Source organism: Lepidothrix coronata, unplaced genomic scaffold, assembly GCF_001604755.1.
Source record: "Lepidothrix coronata isolate B3197 unplaced genomic scaffold, Lepidothrix_coronata-1.0 Scaffold35, whole genome shotgun sequence".
NCBI lineage: Eukaryota > Metazoa > Chordata > Aves > Passeriformes > Pipridae > Lepidothrix > Lepidothrix coronata.
Window position 1 is genome coordinate 6,340,811 of NW_016690215.1, and position 20,216 is coordinate 6,361,026.

At 40.4% G+C, this 20,216-nt stretch overlaps 1 protein-coding gene across 1 annotated transcript in view; it reads right to left on the reverse strand.

Moving 5' to 3' along the window:
* The window catches only part of LOC108495985 (phosphorylase b kinase regulatory subunit alpha, liver isoform-like), a gene marked incomplete at its 5' end in the record, with an annotated part of 28,846 nt that extends 8,871 nt beyond the window's left edge, over positions 1-19,975 (reverse strand). Inside the window, 17 exon segments of the mRNA XM_017812268.1 lie at positions 1,632-1,679; positions 3,386-3,504; positions 4,145-4,246; positions 4,807-4,936; positions 5,052-5,130; positions 5,381-5,460; positions 6,806-6,962; positions 8,463-8,596; positions 9,616-9,704; positions 10,738-10,911; positions 11,561-11,724; positions 13,203-13,281; positions 13,735-13,879; positions 16,305-16,414; positions 18,367-18,501; positions 19,889-19,969; positions 19,972-19,975. Of these exon segments, the coding sequence (XP_017667757.1) occupies positions 1,632-1,679; positions 3,386-3,504; positions 4,145-4,246; positions 4,807-4,936; positions 5,052-5,130; positions 5,381-5,460; positions 6,806-6,962; positions 8,463-8,596; positions 9,616-9,704; positions 10,738-10,911; positions 11,561-11,724; positions 13,203-13,281; positions 13,735-13,879; positions 16,305-16,414; positions 18,367-18,501; positions 19,889-19,969; positions 19,972-19,975 (1,830 nt within the window).
* Positions 19,976-20,216: the final 241 nt, after the last annotated feature.

Below are 20,216 nucleotides of genomic sequence, written 5' to 3' on the forward strand. Positions count from 1 at the left end.
CAAGCTGGCTTCCAGGGCCATGTCACTGGTGTTCAAGATGGGGGGATCTGCAGGTAAGTCTGGTTCACTTGGACATTGGGCTCGGTGTTGTAAAAGAACCAAAGGGTCTATGAGTCCAGCAAGAGAGGTCCGCCATGCAAAAGCTCCATTAAAATAAGTAGATTAAAAATTGACTTCATGTGGCCATGAAATCATCACATTTGCCTCTCTGTAAGTGTCAGTCTTGTTACCCTTTATTACCCTTATTGCTCTATTTTTTTACCCTACTAGACTTGGACACTAAATTAGTCAGCAAATCGTGTTCAAAGTTATGGCACTACCACCAAATTCTTGTTCTGATTTCCTCACATACAGTCTGCCTATTCCTTGCACTCCCAAACTGAGCTCTTCTGTTTTCTCATTCCTTTTTGCACACCTGTTACTTTCAGCCCAGAAAGGACTTCACTGATAGCCCCATCTGAAATCCCATCATCTCTGGGTAAGAAACCACCTAAGCAAGGTACTGGGGAAGGAGGACACTAAGACTGAAAACTGCATGGTTGGAAGGTGCAGGCTCACGGAAAAAATCCACAGCAAATGAGAACAATCCATTTCCACTGCTGCTGGTGTTCATGAGGCACAGGTGGTCTTCTCCTGATGTTTCAGTGCTTGTTTCTCCTTTCCACTGCACACTGACCATGACAGACAGAACTTCCTCCATCCCGCTGAGCAGAGCTTGGGGATGCAGGAGCTCAGCGGGAGCGTCAACGCCAAAGTAGAGAAATCCATCTGTATACAATAATTAATCTGACTACTCACGTGGTTCAGAGAAGCACTCTAAACAGCTAAATATGTGCACTTCAATCAAACACCCAGCTGAAGCCTGCCTTTCTGTGCTGGTATGTAGGAAATGAGAGGCAACAGCAACCTGACAATTGTCAGGCCAGGCCACAGGGCTAGTGGTGCTCTGCAGCTGTGTATTTATGACATTTGGGAGGTGTGCCATTGACAATAAGTCTGAAGATGCAGAGAATCACAAATCACAACAGCCAGTTCAAAGGACATGCATAGCTGCAAACTTCCCATCTCTCCATGACACATTTGGAGCTTCAGACTAACTTTAAATTGTTGAGGTCTCTGTTGATAAAATAGTTAAGCAATTATCTTCCTTCTTAAGAGTGAGAGCTTAAGAAGAGCGACAGTTCTCTGCCTTGAAAGATGACTGCTTGAGGAGATAGCCATGCCCATAAAACCCCTGTCTCAGCAACTTGAAGCTATTCTGGGTTCCTCACTGTCCAGACACTGCCAGCATTTATCAACACTACATTACTTCTAAATACTGAAGACACCTGTAACATAATCCACTATCAAGCAGCTAAATCTGTTATAGTACTTTATCTGCTACAACTGCTTAAGCTTCAGAGGACCTAAGTGGATCCAAATGCAAGACTCGACTTCTATTAAAAGATTACTAACAATAATTGGTTCCCAGTGAAGATGAACAAGACAAAGAGGTAGGGTTTGAAAACAAGGTTTTAAGCAGAAGTCACAGGAGGTCTCTAAAGCCAAGACCTTGCACGCGCGCGCGCACACACACACACACACACACACACACACGGGGGAAGAGCAGGAGCAGAGCAACAGTGTTTTACCGTGGAAGCGAACATGCTGCTGGACACGGAGTGCCCCTCGTGAAAGAACTACAAAACAAAACCAGACACCAACACATCAGACAGACAGCCATGACAGAACAGAACACAAACAGGGTTAAGTAACCCATCCATGCAAAGACAAGAAATATGGAATAAGCTCAGGTATTCTGGGGAAAACTGCAACAACCCCTGTCCTCTTTCAGTGTTGCACTTCAGCTGATCTCAGGGCAGCTGCTGCTGATTCCCAGGGTCACCATGAGGCAGATCCTGCTTTGCCAGGAGCCTGTTTGGCAGCCACAAGCCATCCATTTGGCTGCCCATGCCATCCACTGAGGTCCCAGTGGAAGGGACCATGGCCAACACAAACCCCCACAGTTTGAGGTGCATGCAAAAGCTTCCATGTGACTCAGGGCTGGGGTGAAAACCAAGCTCCCCGCTTCCATTCTCCATTTGTTGCAATGCCAGCAGCTTCTCTTTGCGCAAGGTCAACTTGCTGCAGGCTGCCAGCTGGGTGGGCAGTGCTAAACAAACGGCTGCAAGGCAAAATTTTTGCTGAAATGCGGATGCAGCACCTCAGACTTACAGCACTTTCTCTAACTGCCCACCCCAAGCCATGCCTCCACATTCAGTATTAATGGTTCAGACCCAGGCAAAGGCTTGATGTTCTGACACAAGAAAGAACAGCAGCAAATGAGAGAGCTGCAGTTGCTCAACACGTACAGAGATGTGAGTACAAGTACTTGAAACGTTCCCTGTAACAAGAAAGTTGATCCTGCACCACCCCACCCAACCCCCCTGCCAAAATGACATTACATTAATATCTAGTAAATTATTCAGAGAATGCAGTGAGATGTAGCAGGATGCAGCATGAAAGGCAAAGTCGGGGGAACAAAAATAAAACCAGGCAACTCCCCCTCTGTGCAAAATACCAAGTTTCCATCTAATGCAAAAGCAACGCAGGAACTACACTTGTAACGTCAACTAAGGCCCAAGTATTTCAGCTCAGGCCTACCACTGTATTTAAATCAAAATAATGCTGCCACCTAGTGCCTTGTCCCTTCTCCTCCCTGGACAGGCCCCAAGACAGACACCCACTGCAGGACTGTGAGCCCTGCACAGTCATTCAGGGCTGGTGCAGAGCAGTCAGCACCTTCACAGCCACAGCTGTATCAGCTCAGCCACGATGACGCTCAGGGACCAGCTCGGCTCAAACACAGCAAACAGGTCTCGTGAGACAGACACCATGTGTTTCACAGGGGCCTCTGCTGTCCTGCCTGATCAGGTCCTGTGAAGAATCACTAACTGATCTTTATTAACACCAATAATCATCCTCTATTCTGAAGAAACAGAACTGGAAGAAAACAAACCGAGATTCCTTTTCCACATGTATCTTTTCTAAAAGGCATGTGGTCCATTTTTGCAACTTGGGTCAAGTACAAGAATGAACACTGCATGAAAGCTTCACTTTGTGTATCTGACCTTTCCTTAGCTGAAGCTGATAAAAGAGCTGTTTTTACAGTGGATGCCGTGAATGCATTAGAGTTTGTTCAAGTTGTTCTATTTTCAGCATGTGAAACAAGAACAAAAAACGCAGCACATTTTTGGAGGAAACATCCCCTAACTGCCTTCTAGTTAGTGATGAGCTTTAAAATCAAAGCTTTGGAAACTTCTGTCATGTAGCAAGAATAGAACCTAACATAACACAGTTCCAGAACAGCTGCACTTTCTGATGAGCATTGACAGAAAACCCTCACCTGCTTCATCTCACTCTTCAATTTAGTAATACCACTTCTTTCTGTTTTGGTTGCTCCAGAATGCCCCATTTCACGAATAGAAATTGCAGGGCTAGATGAAGAGGAATCTACAGGTCGCACTAAAAGAAGCAAATGGACATTTTTAACATTGTAGGGGTAGAAAAACAGATGAAATTGTATCTAGATGTTAAACATATATCCTTTCAGAAGCGTGCAATGCTCTTGGTTGACAGCATCCTTTCAAGTCATGTCAAGAGTTCAAACCCGATTGCATCAAGTAAGGGGCCTACATCCATACTTGGATATCAGAGACTGATTTTCCAAGACACTGAGCAATTGTAGCTGTAAAAGATGTCAGGAGTTGCAATGAGTCTGTGAGAGCCTACATATGAACCCAGGAGACAGCTGATGCACCAGTCAGGAATATGTGGGCATCACAGATGTGCTTATTGAAGGCAGGTTAGATATGCCCTTTTTAATGGCTTTTGTTCTGGTCACATAAAATTTCTTCAGTTTAAAAGTTTGCCTTCATATTATTGAAAACTTGATACAATCTTATTTCAGTGCAGGATAGCTTCCATCATATTTGTTTTGTTTATTCCACAGCAGGCATACACATGTACTGGTCATCAATGATTAATACATTACCTATACATCTATTTTACAAATTGAGAGAATAGATCCCCATTTATAAGACAATCTAACTTTATATTTATAGTTCTCACTTAACATATACAAGTAGCCAAGTGGACAACTTACAGCTTCTTTCCACTCCAAACTCTTTCCCACTGAGAATATGATGTAGGAGACTTTTCATATCAAAGGGGCTTAGATTCATCAAACTCTCTGAAGCTTCTTCACCTAGTAAAACAAAACAAAACAAAAGACAAGCATTACTGTGGGAAAGCAACAAGCCAACTCAGAAAACTGCTGATGAATGAAGTCCAATCACATCTAACCTTTTGGCTCGCACCTCCTTTAAAAAAACTAATACACAGAGTCACATTTCAAAGAAAATACATTTCAGGACTAAACATCAAACACTGCATAGAAATAACACTATCTGCATTAATGAATATTATGTTGTAGCTTGTGCAAAATTTCTTTCAAGCTCATGATGAGAAAACAAGATCACTTGGAAAAGCATTACAGCCATTTCCCAACAGCAGATGACCTGCAGATCTAAATTACAAAGTCAGAGTTATTCCATAAAGAATATCCACTTCAGTTTGAATAACTGGATGATGGGGGAGAGGAATCTTCCATTAAGTTAAAAAAAAAGTGATTTTCAAAGTTTGTAACTGCACATATGAACGGAGAGGTTAATAAAAGGATTTAACATATATTAATGAAAAGATCAACAACTAAGGGTGAGGCAAAAATGATGCTGTCAGTACCCTTATGATAAAAGTGCCTCTTACCTGAGCATTTCAGACTCCGAGCCAGCTCAGTGGCCATCACCTGGATTATCAGACCAATGCGGAGCCTGAGCATCTCCACAAAAAGACTAGGCTGGGACCGGACGTACATTGCCAAGTACATAATTATTTCCTGCAAGGAAAAGGGCAGCCATTCAAAGTGGGCCTTCGTGCCTTTCCCAGTCTCAGAGCAAACACTGGTGCCACACTGGGCACAGCCAAAGAAGCCTCTGACACATGCTGCTTACCTGTGTCAGGACTGCAATACTGATGTCTTGGCCACTGGCTTCATAAATGAGATCTGTGAGCTCCTCAGGTGGCAGTGGGCTGCAAGAAGACAAACCACAGCAAGCAGTGACCCGGCACAACCAGCTGTTAAAACTCTTGAGCAAGCACTGGAATCATCACCCAGAAACATCTCTGCACCACAAAGGTGCCTACAGTTCTGCCTGGGTGGCTGCAAATCCTTTTGAAGATGAGGAGTAAGTTTTAAAAGAAGATAACAGCAGCAGAATGGTACTGGCAGGAAGATGAAGAGCAGGCTGCCTCTGTAACTTGAGGCAGAGCTCCAACTTACGTGGTGATGATTTTCTCTCGGGGTTCTGGTGGCAGGCCCACTGTCAGTTGCTTGTGGTGCGATAGAAGGTCTGTGCATGCCTATCATAAGGGACAGAAAGCAAGAGACCTTTCTCTGAATCGTGTGGAAGTGACACAGCTTTTAATTCCCAAAAATGAACCATTTCTTTAGCAATTTTTAAGTGCATTTTTATTAATTACCATACATGCAGATCCAGCAGAATGCTATTAACTAGATGCCAAGGGTCTCCTGAGGTCAACAGGGCTATGAGGGTATGACCAGTCTGAAAGCTGCTTCCCCCTTTCAGTGAAATCAGCAGCATAATGATTAAGGACTTCAATGGGGCTGGCAGATAATAAAGGCTTTCATTCTTTATCATATGATAAACTTTGGTTTTTATTTAAGACAAAAATATTTTAAATCAATTAAAAGTTTGGCAATATTAGCTTAAAAAATCCTGCATATTAATATATCTCTTAAAACAAGCAAACACCCAATATACTGCATCACATTCCTGAATTAGCTATCCTGATACATTCTGAAATAGGTACTTCCACCAATATCACAGTGTTTACTCTTTTGTATTGACCTCCTTTAAAAGTGGGTGTTCAGTTTACTTGTTTTAGCATCCTGAATTGAAAAGCTCACATAGCAACGTTCCTCTGACTTTGAAGAGTCTATTTTCCCTCCCTTAATGTGGAAGAAAACCGATCATCTCTAGTCTCTTCCTCCCCAATTTTTTGTCAGTTAATATACATGGCTTTCTGTGAGTGTGTCTGTACTGCTTGTCCACTGCGTCTGGAGAAGGGAAAAAATTCTGTGGGTAGGATAACTAGGAAATTAAACAAATAGTTTAGAGTACTTGAGAGGAAACATTTTTGTAATGTTCAAAATCGAATCTGTACTCTTACAACGGATTTTTCTTGTTACCAGTTAACAGTCCCAGATATTTTAATGCCTCCAAACATCCACGTATATGACAGACTGTCCACCCACTGGGATGGAAATTGGCAGAACACGTTTTTGTGTCATCACTCGCACTTCAACATAGCGCTGCTCCAAAAGTGTTCGTGCCATCACAAAAGCAGCGGACAATTACCAGTGACAATTGCAGCTTTCAAAACACGTAATTAGGCTCCTCCAATTAAAAGAGATGAAATAAAGCCTTCACGACCATTTACAGTGATAGTGAGACATTCTCAGTCCATGCCAAAATTATCACTGTTCGCAGTACAGACAAAAGGTAAAGATGACTTAATAAGATTTAGATCAGAAAAGCAACCAACGTTTACTTAAAAGTGTTTCACTATCTATGGTGTGAAGTTAAGACCAGAAGAAGGGAAAGCACATGCCCCTCTGGCAAACTGGTAGTTTTATCTCTGTTTCCAGGAAAGAAACTGAGCCAGGATTATTTATATTTCATACCTCAGCCAGGACTTCCACTCTCTTTTTGAGTATACCGGAAATATAACGGATTAAGCCCCATTCTTGATTGAGGCCTGCCTTTCTGTAGAGCTCGTTGAGTAGGCAATGAACAGTGACACCATACTGTCCATCCAGCTCTGTGTCCCAGTCAGCACCTCTGCCACAAAAGACACAGAAGGTAATTGTCACCAGGTGAGATGCTACACTGCTTAATATTACCACACAAACGCAGCTGGATTTTGATCACCTTGCTCACATTGGTGACAGAATGAAATACTACATGGGACATCTGGGCATTCACCAGAGATCTGTTATGTGCAGACAAAACCCTCTTGATACCAAACTTTCACACTAATTTGAGCACTCACTTAGCTGTGAGCCAGTGACTTAAAAGGAGCCATCCAAAGGATTTCTCACCAGACTTTAAACTGAGCATTCACGCAGACAGTTTGCTGCAGGAACACTCCACATAGTGCTTTTTCAGAGCAGAATTCAGCAACAAATTCTGCTGAAGACTACACCCATTTTTCAGATGCCTCAGGGGGAGTTTTTTGCCCTGCCTCTTCCTTAGCTATTAACTAAACTTCAACGCTGCTTATGCCATTACTGAAAAGCAAAGAAGATTTCTGCTGCTCTCCTGTTTTTGAAATTCACTGCATTATGGCTTCTCTTTGGTAATGTTTTGAAGTGTCACAGAATGACTTTTCAATTCCTGCTGAGACACAGAGTCCACCAGAACTCCACCGGCCTGTCCAATAGAGACTCCCATGGTGAAACAAGTCCAGAATATGGAATTAACGGTGTTAGATGCAGTTAAATAACAAAATGATATTTTTTCAGGATTTCCTTTACTCTTTTGGAGAGGCTGCTAAACATTTTGCTTGGGAAATCACGAAGATTAAAGAAGAGGTCCTCACAGGAGACAGACTAAAATAAACAAAAATACAATCTTTTTAGCAGTAGGGAAGACCATCTGTGATTAATACATGCTTGTCTTTGCACCCAAAGCTAACTGCCTGTCAGGTTCCAGCAGTATTCTCCTGCACAGGAAAAAATGCCCAATAAATGCACTCCAGAAGATGATTCTATTGGTTTGTATTTGCATTTTGTTCCCATCAAACCTATTTAAATAGGAGGTGTTTACTAATCCCAGCAGATGGGTCTAGACTGGACCAAGAACATTTTGAAAAGTACCAAGTTTTAGTCAGTGGTGCACTTAACATGCAGAGGGATTAGAGGAAAAATAGAGACCACTCATTAAAATTGCATTTTGCTTTTAGTTAGAAAATGACATGATGAAGTTTTCCTCTGCTTCCCTTCTTATGTATGAAAATCACACCAAATCTTTGTGGACTTTAAATAGAATGCCACAAATATAGCAGGGTGGGTTATCATTCATGGAAAGAACTTGTGCATTTCATTTGTGAGCCCTGGGGCCTGTAACCATATGCTAATCAACTCTAAAATTTACACAAGTATTCTTTTGTATCCAGATAATTTATGTAATCAAGCTAACTGAAAATATGCTTGTTAAAGCACAAAATATTTTAATTCTCCCCTCAAAACACAACCCTGAACAGTGAAAAGCTTTTGCACAAGAATAATCATAGTTGCGACCAAATTTAAAGATGCTTAAGTTCATACTCAGACAACTCACTTTAGTATATGCAAGATATATAAGATGTCTGCTTGATCATGGAGTGTTGGACATTCCTTCAGCTGATCAACAAGCTTCCTGCAATCCAAATCACCATGAGCATCTTTAGGTAAGTGCAAGACATTTTCACGGTCCTGATAACAAAGAAGGATGAAAAATCAAACACGTGATCTTGAAAAACATAGTCAATCAAATTCAAACAGTAACTTCCCATTAAAAACTTACAACAGACTTGAAACAAAACTCTGCACTTGAAATACAGACACGTTACATAAGTCTTGCGGGGCTACTAATTGGGAGACTAATCCCAAGAAACACAACACCCAGAATGGAACCTTGCCTCTTTTTTTGACAAAATAAAGAAACCAAATTATTTGCATGCTTTTCCTGTCATTTTATGTTACTTGTAAAGAGAAAAGCAGAGAGATACTATCTTTTTTTCAGTTGAAATAATTTAGAACCTTTTTGAGTTCCATCTTGAACCTGTATATACGTGGTGCTTTACGGATGCAGATATTGCCGTCATGATGAAACTAAAATGTTAACTAATCAGATGATGCAACCCTGTGGGCAGTTCTCTGATGAAAAGTTTTGTTTAACGAGCTATTCAGCAATTTATATGGTCCTAAAAAACCATTAGACAAACAGAGCTTTTTGCAGAGCAGAATCCTTTAGGAGGCTGGATACAATCTCCTTTAGCCATTCTCAGCAGCTGGTTACCATATACCAAGACAAAAAAAGAGCTGAGCACAACTCCACCTTCATGCCTTGAGGTGGGATTTGGCTGGTGCCTTAAGGACATTACTGTAAGTAGCATTTCTTGGAGAACATCTCTAAAGGCTTTGAACATCCTGTCCTTCCCTTTGTGTTCAGCTAGGGATGATTACTTAACCTTGGGCTTCTGAAAATAAGCAGCTATTATATTATTTCTGTTCTGCACATGCAGTTAAAAACTTCCCACTTGATTAAGTCTATTGGACTAAAAAACCTTCATCCAGCCAAAAAAATAAATTCCAAAACAAGGGAGTGCCTTAGACAGAATGGCTTGTGAAGGAAAACGAGAACTGGCATAGAGTTTGGATTGAAAACACAAGGAAAGGCTATAGCATTGAGTCCTAAAACCTCAAGCAGCATAAAAATTCCCACAGCTTACCTTTGACTGAAAGAAATGGGGATTATCAACAAGATTTAGAGATTTTCGGTGTGTGTTCAGAACTTTAGTGGGAAGGGACATTGGCACAGCTGGAAAGTGAAGCCACCAGAACAAAAAGAAAAAAAAAGTCTGTTTCAGTAACACAAAAATCAAAAACACCTACATGAAGCAGCTATCCCAGGTAAAAATATATGTGAAAAAACCTGAAATATACAGAGGCAATGCTTCTGAGATGCTGTGCATGGAGCTCTGAGACCAGCTCTTCCTGTATCTCTTGCGAGCTTGTTCCAAGATCAGCATGTCAAAGGCTCAGGTGCTACAACTCAGAAATCCTGGCCTGACCCTGCTAAGTATTTAAACATTTTAACAGGAATAAAGTAGAAAAGATGGGCCAACTGATAAGATATCAGAATTAAAATTATAATGCTAAATGCATGCTAATGCTCTGTTAACTTCATATGCTGAATTCAATAGAGGATATGGTGTTGTGGCACATGAAAGATGGGAGAAAAGACTAACAAAAAAGCTTGAAAGTTATTAATTTACAATGAAGTTAAGGGGAGCCTTCCCTTGATCAGGGCATTGAATACTACGTATCTACCTACAAAACAATGCATAGGTTGGAGTCTTTTTGCAAATTCAGTCAAAGCATTATTTTGGTGTATATTCTCCAATCACTCTAGAAGAAATGTAGCATAATTAGAAATACTGTACTCCATTTGTTCTTACAAATTCAGAAAGCACATGCACATATTTAAGTTTTTCTTGCATTGAAACATTCCATTTTGCCACAGCTATATTAAAATAAAAAAATACATTTTGTCTGTCTTTGTATAAATAAAGACAAAAACTGACTGAAATTCTATTCAACTGAGAAGTTGGAGCAGTTTCCATAACATCAACTTTGATTAAATGTTTTATTTCATAGCAGGTTTTCTACGTATACAGCATGACCTGGGATACTGTGGAAACACAACAGCAACAGCTCAAAGTCATTGTTTGTTCTCTATGCAAAAAGAACTAGTTGTATGAGTATGTTAAAAGGCATAATTTTGAAATGCTTGAACTTACCCCTTGTATCACCCAAAACAGTTTTTCTAGTATTATAATAGGGAGAAATACCTGGAACCTCCAAGCCCTTTGTCTTGGCCATTATTGACAGTATCTCTTCTGTGGAATGGTTTGCACTGAACACTGGTGGTTGATTGGCTGTCTTTGAAGTTGGAGGCAGGTATGACTTCAGTGCCGTACTCTGCAGGACATCATTTATATACTGATCCAGCTCATCCTGGCTATCTAGTGTAACAGACATAAAAGAAAAGGTTTATTAAAGGTAACATCCTAATTTATCAGCGCTTTCTTATTCAAACACACCACTATTTTTGCTTATATAGAAAGGCACTCAAAAAATGCAAGAATATCATAAGCAAGAGCTTTTTAAGCCAAATAAATTGGAAAGAAAATTAAAAATAATCAGTTTTTGGCACTTTGAAAACAATTAGATTAAGAAGCTGGTTTTCCTTCGGAAGAATCAATTTTCTTGCTGGAAGTCTAGTTGGCACAGTTGGACTTTTTGATCTTAAATGTCTTTTCCAGCCTGTATGATTCTAAGAATCTATCATCTCTTCCACACAAGCTCTTGTCTATGACTCCTCACAGTCTCTTCCTCCCTCCAGCCTCTTCCACACCTCCCCATCTGCCAGCTCTTCAGGCTTAGGTTTACTGTAGCAGTTACCAGTCAATACCATACTACGAACGTAGGAAGAACACACAGGAATTCATCCCCCAAATAAGTCATGCAGGTCCTAACTGTCCTCAGAAGAGTGCATGAGAAACCCAAATCACTATCAGCTGTGCACAGAATAGATTCTTCACTGTAGGTAAACCCAGATTCTGCTGATAGAACTTGACAGAGAAAATATATGAAGTGAAAAAACGCTACTACCTTTTTCACAGAAATCTGCTGGATAGTCCCCGTATTCACTGTCAGGACTATTACAGTCTTCATTACGGTCATCAAACAATTTTACGTCACAGTCTGGATCCAGGAAGCTCAGATATGTATGAAAAGATGTGGTGAGAAATTCTGATAGCTTGCCTATCTTCACCCTGCAAACAGGAACACATGCCAAGGAGCATAAACATCCACCATTTTAATACCAATTGATGTTCACTGAGCTTTCAGCAACTCCTCCAAAATTTATCAGACCTACTGCTGAATCCACCTTTGGTAACTACAAAGCAGCAGATACTGATACTGAAAAAAAAATAGGCAAAACAAAGAGTTGCAGATCCAGCTGGGTACTTACTGCTCTAGCTACTAATTGAACTTTAACTCCGTTACGGTGACATCTACTGGCCTAACTCGAAGTCTAATTTACAGGGTGCTCTATATTTCTATGAAGAGAGACCCTAAACAAAGACCCAAACTCCAAGGATAATCCATGAGAAACTGGGGCTAGGAAGTCCCACAAACGGCAGTATCTTTTCACAGAACTGCAGTGCTGCTAAAACACAAATCACATCTGTGCTGGTTTGGGCTGGGGTAGAGTTAATTATCTTCAGATTAACTAGTATGGGCCTATGCTTTGGATTTGTGCTGGAAACAGTGTTGTGAACACTGGGATGTATCAGTTACTGCCGAGCAGTGCTTACACTGCATCACAGTCTTTTCTCCTTCTCACCTCACCCCACCAGCACAGGCTGGGGGTGCTCAAGGAGTTGGGAGGGGACACAGCTGGGACAGCTGACCCCCGCTGACCAAAGGGACATTCCATACCATAGGGTGTCATGCTCAGCATACAGAGCCAAGGGAAGATGCAGGAAGGGGAGAATGACTGGTGATATGGGGTTTGTCTTCCCAAGTCACAGCTACCTTTGATGGAGCCTGGCTTTCCTGGAGATGGCTGAACACCTGCCTGCCCATGGGAAGTGGCGAATAAATTTCCTGGTTTGCTTTGCTTGCATGTGTGGCTCTTGCTTTACCCATTAAACTGTCTTAATCTCAACCTAAGAGTTTTCTCACTTTTACTCTTCCAGTTCTCTCCCTCCTCCCACTAAGGGGAGAATGGGTCAACAGCCATGTGGGGCAGAGTTGTTGACTGCAGTTAAACCATGACAACATTTGATTGTCAAAGGAAGATACCGATTGAGAGAGGGCATGTAAGAAGAGAATAGGGAGGTACTGTGGCATTATATTTTATATGTAGATGAATAGAACACATAAGCTTACTAGTACTACATGCAATTTATGTTTAAATCATGTCCAATAACTGTGAAAATAATTTACGTCTTAATAACAGAAGCCCAGCCAAGACCAAGATCTTTTATTTCCACAGGTTTGGCATTTATTTTCCTTATCCACTGATGACTTTGAGAGATGGTACACCCTTTGGGAGACAATTCTTTTCCACTGCATCTGAGGTCCAGCTACCATCTGATTGCCATGTAACAATTAAAGCTGAAACCTCCTTCTCTGCAGAGTTCTAGTACAAGGTCTGTGCACTATGACAAGTTCAAAACTGACACTTTTATAGCATTTAATTTAAAAAATCATGGAGATAATAATTTGGGGGTTCTGACATTACCTTGCACCTCCAAAATAACCATCCTCTAATTTTCTTATTGTGGCAAGAACTGCTGGATGAATGTCAGTACCATCATCAACTAAAAAAGAATAATGGAAGAGATGAAGCTAACCAACACATTCTTAAACTGCCATGTCCAAACAAAGTGAATTACTGGGTGTTCTCTAAAACCCAAATCAGACAAATTTAAAACAGAATCCCAAACTGATATCAATACTAGCTTATTCAAAAATCCCAAACAAACATGCAAACAAAACACAAGACAAGTTCTAAAGACAAAAATCAACCCACTCAAGACAAGTTCCAAAGGGATTTCTATGAAACTTCTTTAGACAGAAATACTTTGGAGATGCAAGGATATAAAGGGGGGTAAAACTAAAATGAAATACTACCATGTCATCCAAATTCAGCATGGAAAAAATGAAACTGTACTTCTGAAGTTAGAAGTCATGCCACCTGTCTCCTCTCAAACTGATGTCCATCCTATTCCCCTGCAGTAATATACTCTGCTTGAGACAGAGAAAATTTTTACCAAGCATTGTGTGAGTGATGGGAAACGTCAGGGTTGGTCTCCCTGTCATCCTCCAACAAGAAGTGAGGTAAGCCAGTTCTGTCTTGAGCATCTCCACAATCATCTGATTGTCTAGAGCCAGATAGAAGTGATGCTGGTCAGCAAACTAAAGAAGAGAAAAACATGACATAGGAGCAGTTCTCAGTGCTTTTCTTATTTTTTTCTACTTCCCCTCTTAAATCAGTCACAAAAGCCATACGAGCTACTCCTGACCACAACACAAATGGCACGAGACTGTGAAAAAAGAAATCCATGCTTGTGCAAGGGTCCATTTTTCTACACTTGTAGACTGACCATCAAAGTGAGCCATACAAAAAAAAAGTAGGCAATCACACCCATGAAGCAGAATCTTCCCAATGCCGAATTATACTATCCTGTGATCTGGAAGATGGGAGTACTCTAAACATGGAAGAAAAAGTTAACAATAGCAACAAAAACAATAAACAGGCTTAAGGGCACACTGGGGACTGGGAGCCAATAACTGGATGTCTCTTGGGAACAATCTGAAAGTCAAGCAGAATACAGAAAAGCTGGCAGTTACTGTGGGAAAAAGGTACATTAAATGTACAGTGGCAAAGTATGCTGTTCCCACTTACAGCAGAAAGCCAAGAACCACAGTAAGAGACTAACGTGGCTTCTTCAGGAGCTGGAAACAAAAAAGCTGGACAAATAATGGCAAGTATGTCAAAGTAGCCACAACAAAAGTTAAGGAAGCCCATAAGCCTCGAGGAGGGGCAAACACGTAAAGAGCATGTAAATTCAGGCTGGTAAAGTCCAGAGAAATTACTTCATAGAAAGAATTAAGAACTAGCCAAAACAATCCTTGAGCCGCTCGCAATTAGCTTTGGTAATTCAGGTGATTCAGGAAGAACAAGAAATCCAGAGAGAAGAAAACACACTGCCTGTCTTTAAAAACGAAGAGCCATTTTAAAAGTCAGGCCAATTCCAGTGCCTGAAAGCATAGGAAAGCAAAGCCAATTTGAGACAGCCAAGATAATTACAAAATGATAAAGCAATGTAGCCAAAAACCAATCTCAGCAAATTAGTCCAATTTCCTTCTTTGGAGCAATCAGATGGTAGCTATAAGAAAATGGCTGACATCTCTCAACTTTTGCAAATTTTCACACTACTGAGCTGAAGAAAAAACATCCGAGAAGGCAGAACTACTTTTAAAATTGTTGTCAGAAGATAGTTCTTAACCGTTTTTTCAGAATGACAGTGTATCTGAATGGAGTCAGCCTTTGCCCCACACCTAATCAATATTTTCATAGAAAAGAGAATGAAATACAAACGACAAAACCACATAATTTGTGGACACTTGTCAAGATCAATAAGAGGACTTAACTGCTGGCCATAGGAAAGTGACATTAAACATTAACTCCATCCACCTCAAAAAAAAAAATCTCAGGGGGAATGTCTGGCTACAAAGTACAGTGGAAAATGTTATGGAGGTTTTAGTCAAACACAGAATAAGCAGGAACTGTCACTGTGTTGCTAATGTAAAGATAAATGCAATTTTGGAATATACTAATAAGTACGTCCATACTTGATACATGGCAAGACTTCAGCTGGAATATTGGGTCCTACTTACAAAGTAAGATGTCAATGAAGAGGTATTTTGAAAAAAACCATGTCTCTAAGGAATTTTTCCCTTAATTGCAAAGGTGAAAATTGATTTAGGGGAGTAACACAGCAAATAACATGCTATAAAGCTGCTTGTGATCAAGTGATGTGGGGAAGAATGACAAGGGAGCTACATTTTTTTGTAGTAAATCTGGTGTTGTTTGGGCATTATGAAGCACTACAGAAGCATTCTACAGAGTCCACTGAATGTCTTCCACTAGAGTTTAAAGACTACATTAGTCAAACATCTACTCAGAAGGGTGGAAACATTCTTTATCCTGCTCCAGTTGTACATGCTTGGAGCAGGTGACTGGCCTCCTAGTACCAGCTGCTAGAATAACTCTACTGGAATAAGTGTGTTGTATTTCATTAAATGTAAAAATAAGAGCCACTGATTCTGTGAGGATCCAAACTTCCAGCTACACTGAAAAAATGCACTAAAGTGAAAACAAAGACAGAACATCCCTTTCTCAGCACTACCGACCCTTTCAACAATATAATGAAAAGATCACATCTTCATCACTTGGGGGTTACAGTACTTGGCACCCTTATGTGGTGCTAAATTTTTCAATAAAGCAATATTAAGGGATGTATTTCTGCAGAAACTATTTCATTACCTAGAACATTGGTTTCGGCAGAGATCAGTAACAACTTTGTACTATTGATTTTCTGTGTTCTCCTAAGCCAGAAGTCAAAGAAGCCAAACTCTGTAGGACAGAAGAGAGATTTATCAGCAGTTCTACCATGCTGATTATCCATCACTCTTTAAAACCCTGCAAAGCAAAGCACATCTGCTGCATCAGCCCTATTCTACCTAAAGTACAGTGACAGCACACAAAAGCGAAGTGCTTCACTAATGATTTGCCATTAAATAAGGAGTGATGTTCCTGCCAGCTTTACATACTCACCTGTGGGGTAAAAGCAAATATTTGATTTCTTATCACATACAGCTTGGAGGTGCCTAACACTCCAATGTGTCGGTGTGGCCGTCCACTTAATTTCATCTTCTTATTCCGGCCTGTGAAGAAAAGAGAAAGAAAAAAGGTCTCAGCTAGAATTTGCTGTGTGGTTTTCCAAAATAACCATTTCAGACAGCAAAATCTACTTCACAGCAAGGCAGAAGACAGGTAACAGAGTGAGATCCTACACACTGGTCGGTTTTGTAGCAACCACCAATAAAACAGCCAGAGGCCTTCAAAGGCCTGATTAAAAATTTAAATTTTGGCTCCAATGACCATGGAATTGGGTCTTATAATTACAGTCATTACCCAAAGCTTCCCCATCAAGGACAGGAGGTGTGACATTACAAAAACCAGGCCATCAACATACCACAGAAATTGCAGTGCTTTCACTATAGAACCTTAAAAATTCTTGTCTGAAGAAGGTTAAATCAACATGCAAAGTACATCCAAATACAAACACAGATTTTCATCAGGCTAATAAGCTCCACTTTTCCCACTAGAGCTTATTAGCAAATGATCTGCACTACAACCTTTGCACCAGCAGCCAGGAGCTGACTTGAATCTGTCTGACAAGGAATATGAGCCAAACAATCCTGTGTCTGAAAAAATACCAGTGTGAACATTCCCAGAGAAGTCACTGTTAAAAACAGTGTATCAGTGTGCCACATCATCCTACTCACAATCCCCCATTAGTGAAAGAAAGCTATTATGAATCATAATGAAATAAATATAAGCTTCAGCAAAGCCCTGCAATTGTTTCATTTTTTTAAAGAACTTTGTGATAAAAGAGACAGATTCTTTCCCAAAAGCAGCATATACCATTTCCTTTCTCTGTGTAAAGGGCATACTTTTTGAAACTTATTTGAAGGCCCCGTTACTTTGGATGCTTCCAAAATAAGCTTCGTATTAAATGAAAAAAAACAACACCCACAAACCAAAAACTACCACAACAACAAAAAAATGTTCATCTAATCAGCAGCTTCTTACTTCTCCCTCAGCATTATCTGTAACCAAATTGCCATGGAAACATGCTTCAGGCTGATAAAGAAGCACGATAGTGCTCCCCTTGTCCACACTGTAAAGGAATCTACCAGTGCTGATTCACTCCCCCTCAGTTTTACTTTGTAGTAACATCCACAGTTTTGAGTCATGAGTTCTGGCATGCCTGAAGAAGTAAAACTAAATTCAATTAGGAATACATGTAACAGGTTTTCCAGCATGACCCAAATAATTCCAGCAAGGATTATCAAGTAACAGCTATCAAAATATTTTCAACTACTAGATCCAGTTGGAGTTTGGGGGCTTTTATTTAATTCGGCTCTCAGGCTCTGTGGAAAACAGGACTTGAGGACCACTGCTGAGGAACTGGAATGTACTTTCAGTCCCAAGCTTAAAAAAACTCTAAAGGTTTCTGGGTTTGCAACTGAGACAGAGAGTTTCAGCAGTTCAACTCAGCTCAGGGTTAGAAGGAGCTTTAGCAAGAACTGGACAGCCCAAAGATGCTCTGATAGCAGCAGCATGGCTTCCCTGATTTGGAGCAGAAAACTTCCCAGGCTGCCTGCTGGGAGTAATGGCAATAACACTGCCCGTTTTCCAGACTTAAAACAGAAATACTCTGACTTCTGAAAGGAGAAACACTTGATTTTTTTTCTGTATTTTTCCAGGTATTTTTAATAAAGTCGGTTTCTCTGTTGAAGTAGTTTCTGGAGGACAAAAGAAGAGTCAGTTCTTGCCTAACTCCGAGGGCACGGGGAAACTGGTACTTTCACCACTGTTTCTGATGAGGCAATTTTTTTTCCTGTTTGAGTCCCTTATTTAAGACAGAAGTTCTAAGTTTGTTAAGCTTCTTTGCACAAACACATTTTTTTTTAGATCAGAGAAATTGATTTAAATAAAAGAAATTAAAGAAATTGAGACAGTATGAAGCAAGAAAAACAAAAAACAAAACATGACCCTTAAAATAAGACCTTGCACAGCAGTAGAGAAGCTCTCATGTTCCAATACTAACCCAGCATGGTGTAGAGGTTACTCAGGATGCGAGCTGGCTGCACTCTGAGAGGATGGATATCAGCAATGCTCTGGACATTGATTCCACGGTCTTGCAAGAGGTTCTTAATATGATTAGATTCTGCTAAAACAGTTACTGCATAACAGAAAACAAAAACACTACTAAGAAACAATGTTCTACCCTTTTTAGTTGACTATCTCTACTGTCACCTCTCAACTAATGCATTTCGTTAACTAAAAAGGCCCAAAGACCTCACATCTTTCTTAATTTATGAGCCCGTGAGAACAAAAGGGATTGCAAGAGGGCATCAGACAGATTTTGATTTTCTGCTTCTCAATATTTCTTGCTACTCCTGTCCACTTTGGACCACATGGTAATTCAAGTTGGAAGGGTCCTCGTGAGGTCTCTACTCAAACCTCCTGCTCAAAGCAGGATCAGACCTGCTGAGGTTACAGCAGATTCTTTGAGACTTTATCAGTTTCTTCTTATTTCTTTCAGTTCCACCAGTTTGGATCATGCAGTAGCTTTTAGCAGATAAGGCTTTTACCCCATAGAACAGGAGGAAACACAACTTGAAAATCTTTGTGGTTTTAACACAGCACAATGTAACAATACAGCCAAATCCCTGGGGAACAGGTGCTGTTACTTGTATAGCAATAAATGTTACAAAGGACATAAAATGGCAGAGGTAAGGAGAAAAAAAATTCCCCAAATCAGTGGAATTTACAATCCAGACCCTGAATCCATCTCTTGTCCCACTTGACATTTCGCCCATGATAGGTGGCTTGTTGGTTTGGGACTAATAATTCAGTATTGTTCCTTGTATTGTGAATAATTGTCAAAGAATGCTAAAAATAATCCTCTACTTCTACTGGAAATTAAGCACTTCAAAATAACAAAATGCTACCGCCATGAGACACCAACAGGGGACAAACAAGCACCAGCCCAGGTCACAGTATCACTGATAAATGCTGCTCCTCATAAACAAGCTGGTTGCTCTTTCAGAGCAGTACAAGCCCTTGAAAAGTTTTAAAGACCTGATCAGCTGGTGTTTGCCCTCATCTTAATTTTCTGGTTTTGCCTGTTCCTGCACTAACTGAAGAAGCCACTTCCTGCAGCAGCCAAAAGCCAGCCCTAAGTCTGGCTGCCTCACCCCTGTGGACAGGGATTCTCCCCACCCAGTGCTCTCCAGTTGCTCTGGGAAAGGGGCTGTACAGAAACCTAATTAAACTGATCCATGTCCAGTCAGTCCTGCTTTTTCTTTTCTAGAATGCATCAAGTTTCTCCTTTTCTCTATAAGATTAAGTTTTCCACTCTCCAGTCCCTGACGACTTAAAATTTTAGCAAGTTTTTTTTTTAAAGAAGTGTGTTAAACCCCTTTCTCTGTCTACAGTTTCATTAAAGCATCTGTGTCCCAAGCAAAAATCCACTTATTTTTAACATATCTTTCTTCTCTCCTGTATTTAGGGACTTTGTCACCACACAAATCAATTCACCCAGAATGCTGAAAAAACTCCTTCACCTTGTACCACAACATCAGGTTTAAATCCAGTGGAAAATCTCCTGTTTAAGGGATCAATTTCACCTGCAGCAAGAAATCCCTAGAATAAATGCAAAAGAAAGAGAAAAGAAAGGAAACAAAGAGATTTGAAATAAAAGGCTTCTGATATCTAGAATAAATCTTAACCAATTTTTGAAGTATTTTTTCAGTACAGCAGGATTTAAGGCCTGGTTTATCTACCCTGGCCACCAAGTAGTACATTCAATAAGAACAAGGGATGCACTATTTTTTGGAACAACAAGAAAATGGTTCTGACACAATCTGCATATTCAGATTTCCTATTTTAGAG